Raw genomic sequence first — 21,795 nt, forward strand, 5'->3', positions numbered from 1 at the left:
CACCAGAAACACATCCGGGCAGTCCTACAGCACCTGCAGGAGAACGGCCTCGTCATATGTTTTGACAAATGCACCTTCGGCGTGCAGAAGGCCGACTTCCTGGGGCACGAGGTATCCCCAGATGGCGTCTGTCCGCTCACATCCAAAGTTGCAGCCATCACCAGGTTCCCCGTCCCCACCTCCGTCAAGGCCGTCCAAGAATTTCTCGGGATGGTGAACTACTACAGGAGGTTCATCCCCAAGATCGCACACACCACAGCCCCTTTGACAGAGACCCTGAAAGGCCGACCAAAATCCTTGTTGTGGGGACCCAGCCAGCAGCAGGCCTTCTCCCTGACGAAGGCCGCCCTCACCGAGGCAACCACCTTGGCCCACCAGAACCCCAGCGGCCCCCTCCAGCTAACAACGGACGCCAGCAGCGTCGCCTGTGGTGCTGTCCTGGAGCAGGTCATCAACGGCGCCCCCCAGCCCATCGCTTTCTTCAGCAAGAAGTTCAACCCTGCAGAGGCCCGCTACAGCACCTTCGACAGGGAACTCTGCGCAGTGTGCCGTGCAGTCCGGCACTTCAAGTTCCTTCTGGAGGGCACGCCCTTCACAATCTATACGGACCACCAACCGCTGGTCCATGCCTTCACCAAGCAAGGGGACGCGTGGTCCTCCAGGCAGCAACTCTTGGACGTCGCCAAGTTCACCTGCTCCATCAAGTACCTCCCCGGCAGGAAAAACCCTGTGGCGGACGCCCTCTCCAGAGTCGAGCTGAATGCGGTGCAGCTCGGGATCAACTACGAAGACCTCGCCAGGGAGCAGGCCGCCGACCCAGAGACCTCAGCCTACTGCACTGCCATCACGTCCCTAAAGTGGAGGGACATGCCCCTCGCCCCCGGGGGCCCAAATCTCCTCTGCGACGTCAGCACCGGTCAGCCCCGCCCCCTAGTGCCAGCCTCCCGCCGCCGCCAGGTATTCAACATCATCCACGGCCTGTCACACCCCTCCAGCAGGACGACGGCCAAGCTGCTATCAGAGAAGTTCGTCTGGCACGGAGTGCAGAAGGACGCGAGGACCTGGGCGAGACAGTGCCTGCATTGCCAAACCAGCAAGATGGGGCGCCACACTGAATCCGGGGTAGGCAAGTTCCCGCAGCCAGGGCAGCGTTTTGGCCATGTGCACATCGACGTCGTCAGGCCCCTTCCCCCGTCAGGCGGGTCCAGATATCTTCTGACGGTGGTAGACCACTCAACAAGGTGGCCCAAAGCCACGCCAATGCAAGAAGCCACTGCCAGCACCAGCGCCGAGGCCCTACTCTCCAGCTGGATCAGCCGCTTCAGCGTCCCTGACCACATCCTGTCCGAATTTTGGTCCGCCCTGGCCCAGCTGCTGGGGACAGCTCATCACACCACCACGGCCTACAACCCAGCCGCCAACGGCTTGGTCGAGCATTTTCACAGGTCCCTGAAGGCGTCCCTTATGGCCCGCTGTACCGCCGAGAACTGGAAGTACTAGCTGCTGTGGGTCCTCCTCGGGTTGAGAACCGCCCCCAGGGAAGACGGCGCCCCTTCCACAGCCGAGAAAACCTATGGTGAGCCCCTCGTGGTCCCAGGCGAACTAGTGACAGAGGATAGCCACAACCCATCGGTCCAGAGGCTTCGCAAAATCATCGGCAAGTTCACCCCCTACAAGAGGACATATACCGACAGGTCGGCCACCTTCACGCCGCCCGGGCTGGCCTCCACTACCCACGTCTTCGTCAGAGATGATGCCGTCCGCCCGCCGCTGACCAGGCCCTACGGGTGCCCCTTCCGTGTGCTGGAGTGGAACAGTAAGGCATTCCTGCTCGCACTCCACGGGAGGAACGATTGGGTGTCAATCGACCGGGTCAAGCCTGCCCTCCTGGAGGAGGACACAGCCGTCAGCACACCGCACGCTCCGCCGGCACAGCCACCGCCGCAACCAGGCCCTCGCAAGAAGCGGAAATGCGGCCACCCCTGGAAAAGGCCGCCCACACCCACATTCAGCCACCCTCGCACACAGGACGTCCCTCCGTTGTCCTCACGCAGCCGGGGCACCCTTCAACGCCCCAGCAGATACGCCGACTAATCAGACTTTACCTACGTCTTGTGGGGGGGAGTATTTGTAAAGCCATGTCATACAGTCTCTGCTGATCATGTTTGTAAAGTCCCTGCTAAGCAAGTTTTCTTTGATGATGGCCCATTTTCTTTGTACCTATGATTCGTCACACTTGACGGGCCAGGTCATGTAAAATTCAATCGTTTAAACTGTGTATGTAATTATTTATCTGTCCATCCACTATGTACCATGTATTTCTTCTTTCGCAGGCATCAAGATTATACTCAACTTTAATTCTGTCTATTTTTACATTGTAAATTGTACTCGTTCGCTGTATTTATTTATTAATTGTTATCGACCTCAGGTCACCCTTGCTTCCATTGTCTTCCGTGGCCCGACGCCAGTCAGCCGCTATATAAACCGCCTGGACCTTGAATAAATCAGCAGTTCACTTTTACCTGCTCGTTTCTTTTGCACCTCTCATATGATGATGTCGTCTTAGTGAAAAGGATCAATTGCCATTGTAAATTCTGGCCCCTTAGAAGAATTATACAACTCTATACCGTGGCGAGGATAATGTCATTCGATCCACAAAAGTTCTGTGTGAAGGTGAAGGGTGTTTCATGCCGACTGAACACATCATGTTGGAAGTAAATGACAGACATGAAGACTATGACTGTGATACTGTGTCAAGTGAAGTGAACAAAGATACCGAACTCATAAGTGTTGAAAGTGGTAATGACATTAACGTGCATGACAATGAAAGTATGGCATTGGATATTGACAATCACGAACTAATTGACAATGATTCAGAGACAGTGGGTGAAGATGGTAGCAAAGACAGAATAAAGTTAATGTAGACAGAACTCAGGGTAGATCCAAAACAAAAGCAGCTCTAACCCAACAAGAGAAAATGAGGCATTGGCTCCATGAGGGCAAACTATAATATTGTATCAGAACATCTATTCTTTGAGGAGGAACGATATTCTCATTGTTCTTGTGCACTGTATTGTGTCACTGTAAGGCACATAATAGTGTCCAGTACCATGTTTGTGCTGTGACTTGGTTCCACAACTCTAATTAATCAAAAATGCAATATATAGTGGGCTGCAAGTCACACCCGAGCTTTGTCTCCTCTCAGACGTCATGCTTAACATTTCTTCCCTGGCTGTCAGATTCCTCTAACTGAGTGGATATCGACAAAATCTTCTGCAGGGATTTTGCCGACAAAACCTTCTATCTAGTCAAGTTTAGAAATCAGTAGAAATAGCAAACGTGACATAATGAGTTGCGTGGCGAGAAATGAGTGACCTGGAGAACTTGCGCGATGGTTCTGATTCGAAATGGTATTACTGTTTCTTTTGTTACGTCTTTTATTGTTGAAAAATACACTATACATTGCACTTTTGATTAATTAGAGTTGTGGAACCAAGAAACTTGCTTACAGTGGCATAGTTAAAAGCTTTAAATTTCTGAAGAGGGCGCTCTTTGGCAAAGCCAAGTCAAAGCCCTCCCTTCACTCATTCTTCTAGTACAAAGTAGGTCAGACGTGTTTTTGTGTGTGCCAATTGCTAGACTGACCACGAGGCTTTAGGTAATTATAGTAATTGTAATCTGGTTTAATCGGTGCCCATCTCAGCTATTGAGTTGAATAGTATATACCATGTTGCAAAGTAACACAGCAACAGTGAGCCCGATAGGCAAAATTCTAGGCTTGATTAAATAGTGATATCAGAGAAATTGTAGCAGACTTAACGTAAATTTTGTGCCTTGATTCAGCTGCCATGTGTTCCAGAAATTCATCCTTCGTTCCTCGTTCAGTTTGCTTTTGAATTTAAACCCAGTTATAGTTTGTATTAAAGTAAAGGTATAATAAATTTGCATATATTTTCATACTAACGTAATTTTAAATAGCTTTGGTTTTTTTTTTTTGTGTTGTAGTTTATTTTTGTAGTAAAATTTAGAAAATGTACTTGTGTTTTGTGTAGCCGCCATCTGTTTGTGCTGGTTAGAAGCCATTGTCCTTTGATTGTGTGTCCTCGCCCAGAACAACTGGTGAGGCCAATATTAACTGAGTTATTGTAGGGAGGCATTCTCGACAAATTGTTAGAAGAACAGTAGGTTTCAACATTGGACCTAGAAAAAGCTTATGATAGAATCAGCTGATAAACAGAATAGTTGATGCATAGCATAGACTGCTGGGAGCAATTAAACGTTTCTATGATGAAAGTAACCTATGATTAAGAATATGCAGATGAGAGAGTGATAGTTTTGTTGTAAAATTGGGTTTGGAACAAACATGTGCTATGCCTCCATGTGGGAAGTCAGTGAAAGGAAATTTTACAAATATGCTAAGTTGTGGTATAAGAAATGCTTTTTTGATTTAGTGTGGAATGGCTGATTTGCAGATGACATAGTAATGACTGAGGGCAATGAAGAGAATCTGCACTAATTGGTGAAAAAGTGAGTGTTCACATGAAGAAGATGAGGATAAATGTCTGTAAGAGAAAGATTATAATGCTAATGGAGGGCAGGAAGATGGAACAAGGGCTTTTGATGGAAGAATGTAACCAGTTGATTCATATAGGTATCTGGGAGTCAATTTAATGAATTATATTAGGTTGAGAGTTGGAGTGAGTCAAGAATAGGTGAAGCAAGGAAGGTAGCAAGATAATATAATAAATTATATTAGGTTGAGAGAAGGAGTGAGTCAAGAACAGGTAAAGCAAGGAAGGTAGCAAGATAATATAATGAATTACATTAGGTTGACAGAGGGAGTGAGTCAAGAACAGGTAAAGCAAGGAAGGTAGCAAGATAATATAATGAATTATATTAGGTTGACAGAGGGAGTGAGTCAAAAGCAAGTGAAGCAAGGAAGGTAACGAAATAATATAAGAAATTATATTAGGTTGAGAGAGGGAGTAAGTCAAGAGTAGGTGAAGCAAGGAAAGTAGCAAGATAATATAATGAATTATATTAGGTTGAGAGAGAGTGAGTCAAGAGTAGGTGAAGCAAGGAAGGTAGCGAAATACTATAATTATTTATAGTAGGTTGAGAGAGGGAGTGAGTCAAGAGTGGGTGAAGCAAGGAAAGTAGCGAGATAATATAACGAATTACAGTATATTAGATTGAGAGAGAGAGAGTGAGTCAAGAGTAGGTGAAGCAAGGAAGGTAGGGAGATAATATAATGAATTATATTAGGTTGAGACAGGGAGTGAGTCAAGAATAGGTGAAGTAAAGAAGGTAGAAAAATATTGCAAAATACTTAGGAAGACACTTGGAGATCTGTTTACTGTACAAAATGGTCTTCTTTGAGAATATGTCTTATAGGAACTGTTGCTCTAAGATCAGGATTAAGAGTGAAATTTCAAAAAGCAAGAGATATTGAATTTTAACTTTGCAGTTTTATCTATCTAACTGTATCTATATGTATAAACAAAGTATAGATCAGAGTGTTCCGAGGTGGTTTAGGCATGCGAAAAAATGGAGGACGCCAGGTTAATGAAAAGAGTATTTAATTCAGAAGTGTTAGGAGGGAGGGAGAAGAAGACCTTGAAAGTCGTACGTCAGTGATTCACAACCCTTCTACTGTCATTAGCTTGAAAAATGCATAATGGGCATCAAGACACAAACACTCATTATCTATTATCCCACTGCAGTATCAGTGTGAACTGCTGGTTCACTGATTCATCTTGTGTATATCTTAGGAAAGCTGTTGATGACAACTCCACCTTCAAGTTGTCATTGGCTTTCAGGTGGTTCCTTGTCTTTGTCTTCGTTGCTGCACGTATAGAAAAACTGGATAGACACAGCTATATATATATATATATATATATATATATATATATATATATATATATATATATATATATATATATATATATATATATATATATATATATATTTATATATATATATATATATATATATTCATGAACCTACAAATGTCGCTTAATATCAAATTCACGCTACCTCAGGAGTATCCCGATAGGGAATTGTCACCAAAGGGGAATTTATAAGTGATAAATGGATTGGTACTGCAGGGTCGTGACCGCACGACGCAGACCTTATCCAGCAACTCCAGTCGATGTTCTACCACTGAGCTATCAAGAGAGGTATAAGTTAATGCCGAGTTTTCTGTACTTATTTTACCCGTCGTGAGCGGGGAAATTGTACTTAGCCTCAGCGTTAACCGACCTCCGCCATGATAGTTCATTGGTACGTTCGGAACACGCAGCTCTTATTATGAAATTTTTTATCACACCGTGATTTATATATGATTGTATATAAATCAAGGTGTGATAAAAAAGTTTCATATATATATATATATATATATATACTGTATATATATATATATATATATATATATATATATATATATATATATATATATATATATATATATATATATATATATATATATATATAGTAATAGCTGATCAACCCAGTGCTGTCTGAAAAAACTCTGAATGACAGTCTACAGGTAGGGGAGGGGGAAAAGGGAGATGGGGAGGGGAGGGGATAGGGTGGGAGGATGGGGAGGGTAAGGGGAGGAGGAAGGGAAAAGGGGAGGAGGAAGGGAAAGGGGGAGGGAAAAAGATAGGGTAGGGGGACGGGAGAGGAGGGTGAGGGAAAGATGGAGGGGAAGGGAAGTTACGTTCCTCTGTTAGAAATGAATAAAAGGCATCTCCACCGAGCAAAGACAATAAATAAAAAATCTTGTATTGCTACGATACGTGCTCAGATGTCTCTGTGAAATGCACTGCACGGCAGAATGGAGGAGAGCCATGCAAGGATCTGATTTCAGCAAATTGCACGAATTCGTAGTAGCTTCAGTGTATGCGAACGTACTGCTAACTCACTGTCGTACGAAACTTTAGAAACTCAAGGAAGTAATGGTAGTGTGATCATTAGGCCTAACAGTTGAAGTCAAAATGGTGGACTTAATTTAATGGTGTGAGATCATCTACTATACATTTCAGGGACCGCGAGTCATCGTTTTTCTCAAATATCTTCCAAACTAATTATTTGATTGAAATGGCACTTTGACACAGTGCAAGGGACACCTCCAGCTAATTTTTGGTAATATAGTGCATTGTCAAATGGTGTTGGTTAAGGCGTTTACTCTTGATTGATTTACTGAATCACACACCCGCTATCCCCCATCTATTCCGTCTCCCTCCCTCCCTCCCTCTCTCTCTCTCACTCTTTCTATATCACTGTTTGTCTCATATCTCCCCCAATACCTCTCTGTAATTTACAGCATGCAATAAAATACCTTTTTCCATGATATTTTTCAATACCAGCAGATAATTGGAGAGTTCATAACGAAAAGGATAGCGAGGTTTGACGTAAAGACCATAATGATGGTTAATTTTTCCCAGTGTTTTCTGTTAATAGCAAGGCCAAGAGAAAGACGTCTGCTCACTTCCCCCAAATCCCTGCAGTGGCGTCGCTATGGCGGGGCCCGAGCCCCCCCAGTCAGATGCTTGGCACCCCCAGTTGAAATTTCCTTTGTAACTAAACTTGAACCTTTTGGTGGTCAAAAGCAGACATTCTCGCCCTAGCGGTCATGTCCTACGACGGTCGAAAGCGACTTTTAACCGCAGTGTTCAAGAAATGCCGCACTACACTCTTGTTGTAGAATAATTAGTCATTACCAGACGTGATCATGACGATGTCTAATATCATCTTAATACAAAAAATATTTTTAGTAAATTTACAGTTGTGCTAAACTGTACATATAATGACATTATCTTGGTTCTTGTTACCTTTACAACTTAAATAGATCTGAGAAATGAATGGATATAGTTTTTAGTTTTAGGTTTTTAACACAAATGGCATGTTTGTTCATGATATTTTGATCCAAATTAATGTTATCAATTTATGTATGAAGTGATTGAAACTATAGTTACAATGTAACGCAATTTGCCACTGCTGCTGCTTAGAGTTAATTCCCAGGAAGAGGAGAAGAAGAAGAGGGAATAGGATAGGTTAAATCTTGAAGAGATTTTGGAGAGTCATACAGTAATTTAAGTCTTTTGTGTATTGATGATATGCACTATTTGGATATATTTACATGACTAGGATATTATACTACAGTTGAAAATTAAAACTTGATAACAGAAATTAGGCTAGTGTTGAATAGAAGGTTGTGAGGAAATTCACATTACAGTATTTGATGGCTTTACATATAGTAAGAGTTGAAAACTGAGCTCTATAATTTCAAATGCAGGTTTACTAATCACCAATACTATTATTTTCCTTCATTTAAATGGATATATACATTTGGGCATCGTATCTTTTACTAATTACAGAACTGGTACATTAGTTTTGTGTAATTTTCTTTGACCCCCAAAAATTATCTTCGCCCCATCTTGACCCCCCAACGGATGGAATGCCAGCTACTCCACTGTGTAGGCGGAGCTTTATCTATCTCCTTATTGTGTCAGCAGGTGAATTCCTGTAATGAACTGTTACCTCTGAAGCGGCGTACACACTCGTTGCATTTCCACGTATCGTATCATCGTTGCGTATCACCCAGTGATACAAACGGTGCAACAGGTTTTATTGTACCCACATGTTGCGTATCCGCGTGTTGTATCATCGTTCCGTGGTGCAACAGTGTCATTCAGTTTCTTTCTGACTGTAGCATAAGCGACATATCATTTTCATTTTTTGTTTTTAGGTATTGAAAGAAATAAGTTCTAAGTATTTATCCTATGTCAATACTTTTTCATTAAATGTAACTTAGTTACTAATATTTTTTCACATTGTTAGTTATTCGTTTGAATACAGGCTTCTATGAGTAGCAAAATACTGTATTGCAGAATAGGAATTTCTTCTTATGAAGTACATATATGTATGATAGTTCATATATTATGGTTCAATATCAAGATAATACAATACACCTTTTCCAGTACCAATGCTCTTCTTCATTTTCATTTTCTCCCTCCTTAAGGCTGCCAAAAAATATTCCATCTTCTTCTTGCACACATCTACCGATGTTCCCATTTCCTTGGGATTTCCCCCCACGCATCTTGTTTACGATGCTTGTTGTAATGATCCACATGTTTTGGGTCCTAAATCAAGTCCCTTTTTTGGTAGGTTTCTATGAGCCTTATGATGTCCTCCTTACTCCACTCCATTAGTAGATAGTGCTTCGCACTAAAAATACAAAAAATAACAAACTCAATCACAGGCAGTCACAAACATGCGTCTGTACGCGTCCTGTCCACGACAAGACTGAACGTGCAACGGGAAAATGCCATGCCCCCCGCCCACACAAGGGTATGTGAGTTGTGTATCATTCCTTTGATGTGACGGCAAAAAAAAAACCGACAAATGGCGCATCGAGCCCGTCGCGTATGTTTGTATCATATTTTGACACGCAAGGTGCAACGCTTTCCCTTCCACACTGCTACGCAACAATGATACGATACGTGGAAATGCACCAAGTGTGTACGCATACGTCATCGCCAACTTAGTTACCGCCGGTGGGAGGCGACTCCGCCCAATTGCGTAGACCTTGTCTCTCTTGGCCTTGGTTAATAGGCCTAGTATCCTTGGTGTGTCAGGTAATGCTGTAATGATAAGGGGTTGTCTGTCGGCTGCCGCATATACAAAATGGAGAAAGCTGGCAATAAATTAATGATTAATCTCAATAGGTAAGTGAATCTTCATAACACACTCACACGCATATTAGTCAATCAGTCAATTACTTTGCCCCTATCTCACCCATGGAATATGTGCGCGCGTGTCCCACCATTATCCAATCAATAGTTGCTACACTCGTTATAGTAATGAGGTCGTTTTCTATGCAAAATATACAGTGTATTTATAAAATGAAAAATTGCGACACTGTCACAATTTTTTATTTTATAAATAAATATTTTTTACGATTGCATAACAGACTATGAATATTATTATTATTATTATTATTATATTTTGACTGCATGCTTCTTTACGTATTCGGCCCACACAGGGCATATGATCGCGTTACAGACGTCATGGGAATTAAGACGAGTGCAGTGTTATTTATATACCGGGTTGTAAGTTAAATTGTACCATACAATTTTGGTTACCTTATCTTACCTGCTCGTAGTCAACACGTCGATACGAGGGTTACAGGATTTAAGAGATCGTGATAGTAGGTAGCCTACATTATAGCCTACTGGGTGAATAGGGTGAAGGTCATACACTCTTTAGCCTACTCCCATTTATATAACTTAAGAAAATACAATAACAATAATTAAATGAACATAGAATCTACACCACCCAACATATTTATAACATCCAATATTACTCCATATAATAGACGGGAACGGGGAAGCAGTGGAGATGGGGAGCCCGGGAAATTGGGTTGAGGGAGAGATGAGGAGGGGAAGGGGGAGGGAGGGACCGGATGGGGAGAAAGGACGTTCGAATGCATAGCCTAGGTTGGCGATGTAATTGCAACACCATGGAAGCCAAGAGTAAACACCTTAACTGACACCATTTGGCAATGCACTATATTACCAAAAATTAGCGGGAGGTGTCTTGTACACTGTGTCAAAGTACCAAATAATTAGTTTGAAAGATATTTTGAGAAAAACAATGACTCGCAGCCCCTGAAATGGATAGGAAATGTTTGTGTTTTTTTTTTCTGTTTAAGTTTGTATTGACGGTCTGACTGACAGTTCTACTTTTTTCATGTGGGCGTTCATCCTTCAGACAGTTATAGGTGAACTGACAGGTAAACCTTATCAGGAATACCCGGCCTTTGGTGTGTAGTGAAGTTTGTTGCCAAATCGCCCAATAATTAATATTTTTTCAAACCTCATTTAAACTCACTTTATAACAAATACATCATCGTAACGTCACGAAGCAGTTACTGTAACGAATTCCGGAGGTAAAAACTAGGAAGAAACGAACGAATTAATAAGGAAATTAGCATTTGAATGAATAAAAAAAGCAAATACTATCATCATACATCTTGCACGCTGGGTTGGACTAGCAATGGCTTTCAACTGAAACTTTTTCTCCCTTTCTAATGTTATTCCAAACGTCATTTAAACCAACTGTATAATGAAATACATCATCGTGACACCATGAAGCAGTTGCTATAACGAATTCCGAAGAGAAAAATGAAGAAGAAACGAACGAATTACATTCGAATGAATAAAAAAAAAAGGGGGGGAAATACTGTCATCATACACCTTGCATGTCTGGTTGAGCCAGCAGGTAGTTGCATGGCTTAATGTGGATAAAATGGACAGTAGCCTGTATAAATGGGACAAATGTCTGCGTTTGTCTGTCATGGGGCTACGGGTTTGAAACCTACCTTACTATCTTCCTTGAGTCAAATGATGGCCACGTGTCACATTTGCCTAGACTGGTCAAGCGGTTTGGATTTTATAGGACACAAACATACAAACGTTCACATTTATATATAAGATATACATATGAAATGTGTGTGTGCGTGTTACAGAGAGAGAGAGAGAGTATTATAGAAACACAGAGACTATATAGAACTACTATTAAGATTATTATAAAGAGTGAGACGTGATCTTACGATTATGAATCAGACTCTCGAGAAGGAAGTAAACAGTGTTTTTCAAGTGCTAAGACAAAACAAAAATTTTATGACTGTTCCTGGCCAGGTAGGACAGACCGAGTCAGCAAATACCAATTATGTTAAGCTCATGAAAAACGCTTTGCAAACAGCCTGTCGTGAACTCGCCATTGAAAGAAAGGAAATGGTGAGTTGGTGGTGGTGAAGTGATGAAGAGTAAGGTAACTGAAACATCTGGTTAACAATGATGTAATCGACACTCCCATGAACTATGACATAACAAAACGTCACCGCCGAAACACTATAATGGAAGAAGGAGGACACAAAGGAGACAAAGTTAGAGAACAGAGAATAGGATGGGACAGTTGGGCGGTGCGTGGGGTGTGCCAAAGCGTAACCCATACCATGGTGATTGACAGGACTCAGAAATTTTCACAGCTCTCTCTTGCAAATAGTTTTTTTGTACAAGTCCAAGTTTGGACTTGGCGCATTCAGGCTTGAATTCAGCAGCTGAAATATGGTGGAACAATTATACTCCAAAGGGATAATAAATAAAACCCACAATAAGAGTTCAGTTAGCTGCTCTGAAGAATTAATTGTCATTTAAATTAAATAAGCCTGTTCCTTGAAGAATGAACACAACTCTCTCGTTGGATGCTGCCTTATCGACCCAGAATATATACATATGTATATATATATATATATATATATATATATATATATATATATATATATATATATATATATATTTACACATATATATGTGTGTGTGTGTGTGTGTGTGTGATAACAACTGTGAGTGCATTTTGAGAAAACTGGATTGACTAGCTCCTTCAAATTCTTTCCTGAAACTAGTAGAGGACTAAAGGTGAATTAGCTTGATAATTTTTCTAAACCTGGCTGACTGGATATAGTATAATGAATAAAACTTAATTTTCTGGTAGGTCGATATGTTTACCAACTGAAGCATTGATTTTGACCCCAAATGAGATGAATTTACCCCTGGTTGAGAATCATTGTGCTAAATATACTGAGGGAATACTGGAATGAAAGGACCTTACTATCCAGGTTGCACGAGGGGTTGTGCAAGATAGAGTTGAATGGCTTAGTGTTTGTTTGGGTGTTTGTTGCAAAATGAAGTAAGCATAAGTGAGTAAACCTCATAATATTAAAACAGAAGACATATAACTGATATCATCAGTGTTCTTACGACTATTATTTTCTGAATTAAATCTTCAAAAGTAGTATCCTGCCTTCCTTGATAACGGTGCATAACTTGTAGAATGTCCATGTAACCTAAAATGTGGGCTCCCATATAAGCGCTGGTGTGCCTTTCTTCTTCAATTTTGTATGGATCAACCCCCTGATTAAGCAGCTCTTCGACCAGTCTCACATCATTTTTTTCCACCGCTCCCCACAAACTTAGTCTCTGGAAATGAGAATTAGGCATAAAATGGATATTCTTTAAGTGCCACTCACATCATTCCATCTTTGTGTGAATTGAGGTTTGCATCTTCTCTTTCTTTGAATGTCGATAGTTAGAAGTCAGTAGTCCTCAATAAAAAAAAGACGATATGTAAGGAACCTTTTCATAATTAATGAGTTAACATCGAATAACCTTGTTACAAGATTCATAAAAAGTATCATAGAATCTGTCTGTTAGTAGGAAAGGCAACAAATGTATATCATACTCGTACATACCACAGGTTTTATGAAAGACGACCTTAGCGAAATACTATCAGGTTCATTTTGTTGTACAGACTCATAGCCATTTCTTTTCTGAAACAGAAGATTAATTATAATTGTTTTTCTTTCTACAAGGTACTTCTTACCTACGGAACTACAAAAGTCAAAGGGAATTGTGAGAAAGTTACTTTGTTGCAATACAGATTTCACTGATACCCATAGAACTCGCTTACACCAGACTTGAATAATTTAGCTCAGATCCAAGTTCACTATAGCCAGTATTTTTCAAGCAACAAACAAACTTAACCAAACAACTAGGTACAAGATGACTATCCAACAAAGCTCTGTTAAACTTAATGTACCACATATGCAAACATTCTGCACTCCCTGGGATTAATACAACAACAATAATCAGTTAGAAGCACGTAAGCTTCAAAAGAGCAAAGTAAAATGAAAATATATATTCTTATGAAAACTCAGTCATCTAAGCATAATTTATGAAATTATTATCTTTTGTTTAGTTCCCCTATAGTATAGTTTTCTTTGTGGACATTCAAGAGTGGACAATACTTCTCTGTATTATTCTGGAATAATTATCAAATGTTAAATTCATTTAGCTGCTTATCTATTTTAACAGAATGTTAGTAAGATTTTGTTGTTTTTGTTGTTATGTTTAAAAGTGGTATTGCAGAGAGTGAGGGCTGAAGGCAATTTTATATATAGTGGTGAAAGAGGAGAAGACAGACAGACAGCAGAGAAGACTGTTAACCCTTGTGGACAGGCAACATACATGCATGTAAACATATTATGTTTACATATAGCTTTGTGGTGGAGTCCGGGAAACATCCATATTTGTTCAAGATTTCGCGCCATACAATTTGAGTGAATTTTGCGGGAAAAGTGCTCAGATCACTTCCATGGGCCATAAATGAATTATGGCAACTCTTTCCCCAACTCTAGTTGGTACTTGAACTTAGTACAGCAAGGAGGGATCAGTTTGCCTTGAGAATTTCCAGGGGAATATTGTCCAAAATTCCCATGCAATGATGTCTCGTAAATATTGTACAATCAATACACTCAGAATTTATTACTGCTTTTAGTTCTTATCTGTTACGATATTGTGTGAGCTGTAATTATAATTTTACAAAATAAAATTTAAAAATATTATAAAAACACATAACTTTGTAAAATTAGCATATTTTCACGACTGTCTCTTGGAAGGAGGACTGCACCATTGGAAATATTCATTTTCAACTTCCCCTAGAAGATACAGAAAACTTTTTAGAAATTTTTTCTTATACCGTATGTATATGCATATCTTCCTCTTTCCATTGATGAGTTTTTTTTAAATTGGTCATTATTAAATTTAGCCCGGTCTAGGAGAGTGCTGAATACACAGTATATTTAACCCGGACTTTGAGGGTTAAGAGGCAGCCTGTAAAGTCCCCGCTCAATGGGTTCTCTATGATGAACCTCCCGTTTTCTACGGTGCCTTCACAGCTGACCCAAGGTCGCAGTACTCAACCTTATTATCATTATTGTAATGTGTACATTTATTACCTGTTCATTTGCCCTTATACATAGTATATGTGTCAGAGTATTTTTTGTTTAATCAACTGTTGTTAATCATCATGTTATCTATATGTACCTGTCCTGTTTTGTGTTGAGAAATAGTTTTGACCTCGGGTCACTTGTAAAGTTTGTACTGACGTCCACGTATACGCCGACGTCTGCATTCCGCTCTATAAGCGGGTCACTTCCTCAATAAACTAATTACTTGTCTACCTGCTCTTTCTTTCGCACCCTCTCACAGTGGTGACCCCCGGAGTGGTTCCCGGAGCCATTAACGGACCCTAACGGCGACTTAGTCTTGGCCTGATGAACCACCGCACGCCCCTAACGGACTAACTACGATGCTCTAACAAAGCGTTCGGGCGTTACCGACCCTCGTCGGCAAATCACTGGCGTCATTAGCGGACCCACACGGCACGCTCCCAAGCGTGTATTGACGTGAGTGTTCCATCACACTCCAAGTGAGAGTGCGGAATGAGCATGGATGCAGACATTCCCTCCCACATACAAATAACCACGAACTTCTCGGAGGCAGCTATCTCCCTCTCGCAACCCCCTCTTGAGCCCTCCTCCACACCGAAACCCGCGCGCTCCTCCACACCAGTACCCGCTCCCTGCGCGATGCCCCTCCTGACGGACCAACCGAGGGCCGCCCTCAGCATAAAGCTGCTGCCGTTCACCCATCAGAACTTGGTGTCTTGGCTCTACAGGGTCGAGGGGCAATTCAGGGTGGCAGGCCTGACTGATGAGGTGTTGAAGGCGGACATCGCTATCAACGCCCTACCGGAGGAGATATACAGAAAGGTCGCCCCATGGGTGATGTCAACCATAAGCCCTGCCACTCTCGTCGAGCCTGCTCCCTGCTGGTCTCCGAGAGGGCCATCCACGCCCTCGACCTCGCCATCAACCCCCGGCAGGACACAAACCTCCTGGAGACGTGGCATGCCCTCCAGGACCTCCTCCTCCTCCCCAAGACAGACAGCAGCGGCAGGCACAAGGAGATTAGCCTGCCGAGGGAGATCCTGCTGCGGCAGCTACTCCCGGAGGGTCGTGGACAGATTGCGGAGCCCTACACACTGCCGGTCGAGGACCTGATAAGGACAGCGCAGCAGGTGACTGACTCCACGAGGGCGACGAAGTGGGCATCCACACCCACACACCCCATCAACTTCCTCCAGCCGGAGGACCCCGCCACAAAGTGCATCAACGTCGTCGCCAGAAGGCGGCCACCCCACCACCAGAAGAGTATTGTAAAGTCCCCACTCAACGGGTTCCCTATGATGAACCTCCCGTTTTCTACGGTGCCTTCACAGCTGACCCGAGGTCGCAGTACTCAGCCTTATTATCATTATTGTAATTTGTACATTTATTGCCTGTTCATTTTCCCTTATACATAGTATATGTGTCAGAGTATTTTTTGTGTCTAATCAACTACTGTTAATCATCCTGTTATCTATATGTACCTGTCCTGTTTTGTGTAGAGAAATAGTTTTGACCTCGGGTCACTTGTAAAATTTGTACTGACGTCCGTGTATACACCGATGTCCGTACGCCGCTTTATAAGCGGGTCGCTTCCTCAATAAACTAGCATTACTTGTCAACCTGCTCTTTCTTTCGCACCCTCTCACAAGCCTACCTCAAATTTCTTCCCATATAGAAAGAAGAACCAAGAGCTTTGTTTGGAAGAATTTATTTTAGCAGCAGCTGCAAGTGAGGAGCCATTTCCAAGAAAATGAAAGGAGAAGAGTGTAAACAGAACTCTGTCAACCCAGTTCCACAAGTTATATGAAAGCACATTGTGAAGAGCACAGTGAATAAATATATCTTATCTTCTATTCAGTGTTTTAATCACATTCATAAAAATATAATGCCACTCTCACCACAGCCTTTCATATCATATATTGTGGCATACTTTGTGACCAAGATGTTATTAAGTGGTGGCAGTAATTTGTTGTTATTTTTTTTCTTAGTGTTATCCCACGAGGTGAGTAACCTACACTAGAACATTGGTGACAGAGCTTCAAAAACTTGTTCAGCTGGTCTAAGAAATAGGGCTGGAGGGAAAAGGCAGCCACTGCTACATTAGTGGAAGAATTGAAGGAGGTGACAGCTATAATGGTTTGTGAGGATGTTGACTTAGCCCAGCTGGAAGATTTTTTCAAAGATGGTAGGCTGAAGCTGGAAGATAGAGCTGAACTACCTGTTGTGTTAGGAGCAAGTAATTTCTGGAACAGAGGAAGAAGTACTGTAATTTGCCAGTTAGTGAGGGCATTTAGATAAGGGACAAGTTAGTTGTACAATGAGATGCATGTTGTGCAAGTGCAATTGTGCTTAAAAGTTTGGTACCTGAGGACCAAAATACTGATTAGAAATGGGTTTGTGCACCCATTGATAGGAGTATCTGTAGATATCCAGTTGCAAAGGTTAATGTAAATACTCCATACGAAGAGGGAGAGTTACGTGCTATGTGCTAAGATAACATTATTAACATTATTTATGACCTTGGTCTTGGAAACATTTTAGGTGTGAAGGATCCAGAGGAAATGATCAAAGACGAAGCTGAGATGGTCAGAAAAGTGCAAGGACATATGACCAAAAGGATGAGCCCGAGGGAAGTGATGCAAGTGAGATCATTCCTAGTAAAGAAAGGATAAATGAACAAAGTGGAGTGGAAGGAATCTCAACAAAAGTCATTCGATGGACTGAAGCAGACTTTAGGAAATGTACTGATACTATGAGTACCAGACTCCAACAGGACTTTCATCGTGATGATGGACGCATCAAATGAAAGACTAGGAAGCATGGTACTGCAAGTCTGCTGACGGAATATTTCCAATTGTTTATGCGAATAGGAATCTCAAGAAGGAGCACAACTCCTGTGCCGTCAAAAATGAGTGCCTAGCAATAATTTTTGTAGTTAAGAGGTTCCATCTATACTTGTATGGAGTGGATTTCGTGATACAAAGTGACCAAAAGCCACTGAAATAAATTCAGAGTTGCAAGATTACAAGTCCAAGGATCATGAGGTGGACCATAGCACTCCAGAGCTGTAAGTTTAGAGTAGAGATCATTCCAGGAAAGCTCAGTGTTGGTATTACTTCAGTCGACTGAATTAAGAAAAAAATTTAGGAGATAAATTTTCTTCAGTGATGTGTATGTTGTCAAAGTACAATTCATGAGATTATAATTTTCTTTCTTATAGCTTCCCCTTTAATGCAATTCCTATGTGCAAGTTTGAAGGTCGATGATAATTCTCATTATTGCTCAGCTGCTTATTTTTTGGGACTGAATATTATTAAGATGTTAGTAAGATTTTATTGTTTTGGTGATATATTTGAAAGCATGTAAATAACTATTTTATAAGAAGTTTTTCACCATCTGTTTTTTTAAGCTGTTTCAGGACTGCCCGAGTCTTTTAGAACTACGCAGCTTCTTCCAAGTGGTATTGCATGTTTGAGTGAGCTCCCAATGTAACTGTACAAGCGACTAAAGAGAAGACAAACGGACAGCAGATCAGACCCAGAGGAGGAAGCCTACCTCACATCCATTCCTGTCGCCTCACGCAGAAAGAAGAGCCAAGAACTCCGTTTGAGGAATTTATCTTAGCAACAGCTGAGAATAAAGAGGCGTTTCCAAGACAACGAAAGGAAAGTTTAAACAGAACCTCTGCCAGACCAATTCCATGAGTTACGTGAAAGCACATTGTGGAGCGGACGGGGAATAGATTTTATATTTTATTCAATGTTTTAGTCACGCCGCATCGTAAAACCAAAAGGCCACATCCACCTTTTCCTTTCATATCACATTTTGTGAAAACAGATATGATTATATCAGGAGTTACTTATCTAGCCATGGTAGAGATTGTAGTACTGATGTTAGGAACCTTATGGGTGGCTTAAATGGAAGCAAAGAAAATTTTTCTGAAGTAAACATTTTATAAGCTATGTTATCTTTACTATTTTGGCAAAATAAAAATTTCATGACGAATACGATAGCGAAGACTTTCTATTAAAACATCAACTTAGAGATAATATACTAATTAAAAATTTTCTTGAAAACCATTTTTTTTTTTTTTTTTTTTTGGAAACTCACTTCTTAAATCCATCATCCATAATAAACAAGTTATTTGTCATAAAATGACATTTTTTAAAGACTTACCGTCCTGTAAAAATGCCCCGCTGCTAGGCCAAGACATAACAGACTAAGTACTGATAGAGCGATAATATAAGGTATTCTGTTGTTATTAGATTCATTCTCCATTATGGATGTTTCTGGAAGAAAGAAAAGGAAATGACTGATTTAAACACCTTAGATTTGACCGCCAAATGCGGCAGAATCTTCAGTTACCATAGTCACTGCTACAATTTCTACTACTACAGGAAATCATTGTAGTTGAAACCATCATTCTCATAGAAATTAAGATAAAAATGGTATTGGTTATTATATGATAATAGAATGAACATCCTTCTGCAATATCCAATGGCAAACATTTTCTAATAATCTAGAAATATAAAAAATATTGCAATAGTTTGGTTCTAGGAACAAAGAAAAGGTGGCTAAATGTGCATCCTCAAATTATTAGTACTATATATTACTGTTCACCAACACATCTTCAATACTTTACTTTTTAAGGGTCATTATTTCATCCTACATAATTTTTAAGTTGATTGTTCTTCAATACTATCAATAAGTTGAACCAGACCAGTGAGAAGCATTCTTGTGAACATACAATAAAAGGGTAACAACAAAGAATACGTACGAAAATGTCAGGAGAAAGTAGATGAGAACAGTATAAAGCTAAATATTTCACTCTCTTCCTTGATTTTGCTCTCTTTTCCTACCGGATGTTACTTGGATTTTACATTATTAAATCTGAATGAGTGAGTAAGAGAAGGAAATTTAGTTAGTGGAAGACAAAGCTTTTGGGGAATAGCACCCTACAATCAAGGCTAAAATAAAAAGTAATAATGTAAATGAACTTGAACTTTGTAAGTTTTTTTATCTATCAATTTATCTGTAAGCCAACCTGTCCCATCTGTTCACTTTCCTCCTTCGTTTCTGTAGTTTTCTCCATTCCAGGTCCATCAGACATTTTTTGCTATGAGAATCCTCAAATGAATCCCTGTATTCTTTCAGAACATCCTTTCAGCAATGCCTTTAATTGCAATATCAAAAGAAAAACATTTTAAACACAGCAAAATTCTGTCATATTAATTTGAAATGAAACTATGCTATACATGTTTATCTTATAAAGACGGCTTAACTCTATTTCAGCTTTCAGAATTCTCACTGAAAGTCATTTTAGTGAGATTATCTTCTCTTGCAAGTAATTCCAGTGCTATAAGCTCTACTCAAAAGCTAGTACCTTGCTTAAAAGCCACCTCAGTTCTACTGTACCTCTCTGAAAGCTTTCTTAAAACTACAGTCTCTATTGAAAGCCATCTCAGCGTTCCTGTCTTCCTTTGAAAGTCATCTCAATGCTACTGTCCCCCCCTTTAAAAACCGTCTTATAATGTTATAATTTCAATTTGAAAGCAGTTACATACTACTCTTACTTGAAAGCCATCTCAGTTCTTAATAGTTAGGTAAATTCTCCTTATTTATTCTTAAAAGTTAGCTGAATGTTACTGCATTTACTTACAAAAACAAGTTTAAGTGCCACCTAATCTGCTAGTAGTCGATACTCTCCACATCTGATAAACTTACAGCTAAACTCTACCATGTGAGCATTACTAGCTAATACAAAATCATGTAAGATGGACAAACCATTATTAGCCAGTGCATGAGGACACCACAATCAATGAAAATGGATGGCGGAGAGGTGAGGCACGGCTACCGAAGGAAGGTTGGCATCGGTGGGTTTAGATTAAACGAGCATTAAGCCAGCACGGACCCTTGCCCTTAGACAGACCTTGAGTGTAGTAATGAGTGAAAGGGAGTGGGAGGCCAGCTGTGGACCTCCGGACACTTGACCTAACAGCAGGGACTGTGGACGGACGCAATAAACCGGCCTCTTTCTTAAGTTATGACATTGTAAGGCAATGCTACAGCGCTGAGAATTTTTTCCCGTCAAAATTTCGTCTTATATGAAGATGGACAAACAGAGGACGGAGGATAATTTCCAAAATGTTACTGATGGAAAGAATCAAATTACTTATCGTGCCATCTAAAATTTAAAGCATTGCAAAAGTCAGCTAAATTGTACCACCACTCGGAGTTGTTAGCTTAGGTCCCTGGGTGCTCTCTGGGTCCTGGGTCCGGGGTAGGTAAAGCAGGACCACGATCTTCCCTTCGCTCGCAGTTGAAACATGCAAAGCGCTGGGCATTGATCGTACGTAGAGGTTCTTCACTCTCCCTGAATTCTGTTCTGTCTGCATAAAAGAAAACATACGCTAATTAGAAATGCTTGGAATCTTCACTGACTCATTTCTTTGTAATATATTCATACATACATGAACATCTATATAGACATGAATAAAAAAAACTGTCCTTATCTGATAATTGTCAGCCACTGTAATCCCTAACGTTATCTGTGATTCATACCGGGTAAACTGGGTGTGACTTTGACTTTCATTTCTTTTCTGATTACGCAATCTCTTCTCTTTTAAACCAATAAAGTCGACGTTTTCTTGGTCAATAATTTCTTAAATATTTATTCATTAATTTGTTGTGCCCAAATGAGAGAACACGAAACCATTTTAAACATGATACTTGGTTAGTGTTCCCAAAATAAATTTAAGTATAATAATTGAAATTTAACATCTGGATAAATTTGTTTTTTGTATTTAATTTACCTTCCTCATTTGTTAAATACCAATATTCTCGTCATGCAGGAGGTAACCTTTGCTCCAGAATGAGAGAGACAAGAGTCACTCGCCAGAATAAGTGAGAGGAGTCAAGTTGGGAGAGGAAAAAAGCAC

General features: G+C 40.7%; 1 protein-coding gene across 3 annotated transcripts in view; it reads right to left on the reverse strand.

The window, feature by feature from the left end:
• The window catches only part of LOC136840300 (uncharacterized), a 104,218-nt gene that overhangs the window by 25,626 nt on the left and 56,797 nt on the right, over positions 1 to 21,795 (reverse strand). For all 3 annotated transcript variants that reach the window (XM_067106993.1, XM_067106994.1, XM_067106996.1), the window contains 4 exons: positions 21,081 to 21,246; positions 19,034 to 19,146; positions 13,319 to 13,396; positions 12,828 to 13,046 (listed from right to left, as the gene is read on the reverse strand). In XM_067106993.1, the coding sequence (XP_066963094.1) occupies positions 12,828 to 13,046; positions 13,319 to 13,396; positions 19,034 to 19,146; positions 21,081 to 21,246 (576 nt within the window). The remainder of the gene's footprint in view (positions 1 to 12,827; positions 13,047 to 13,318; positions 13,397 to 19,033; positions 19,147 to 21,080; positions 21,247 to 21,795) is intronic.

Source organism: Macrobrachium rosenbergii, chromosome 7 (genome assembly GCF_040412425.1).
Source record: "Macrobrachium rosenbergii isolate ZJJX-2024 chromosome 7, ASM4041242v1, whole genome shotgun sequence".
NCBI classification, from domain to species: Eukaryota; Metazoa; Arthropoda; class Malacostraca; order Decapoda; family Palaemonidae; genus Macrobrachium; species Macrobrachium rosenbergii.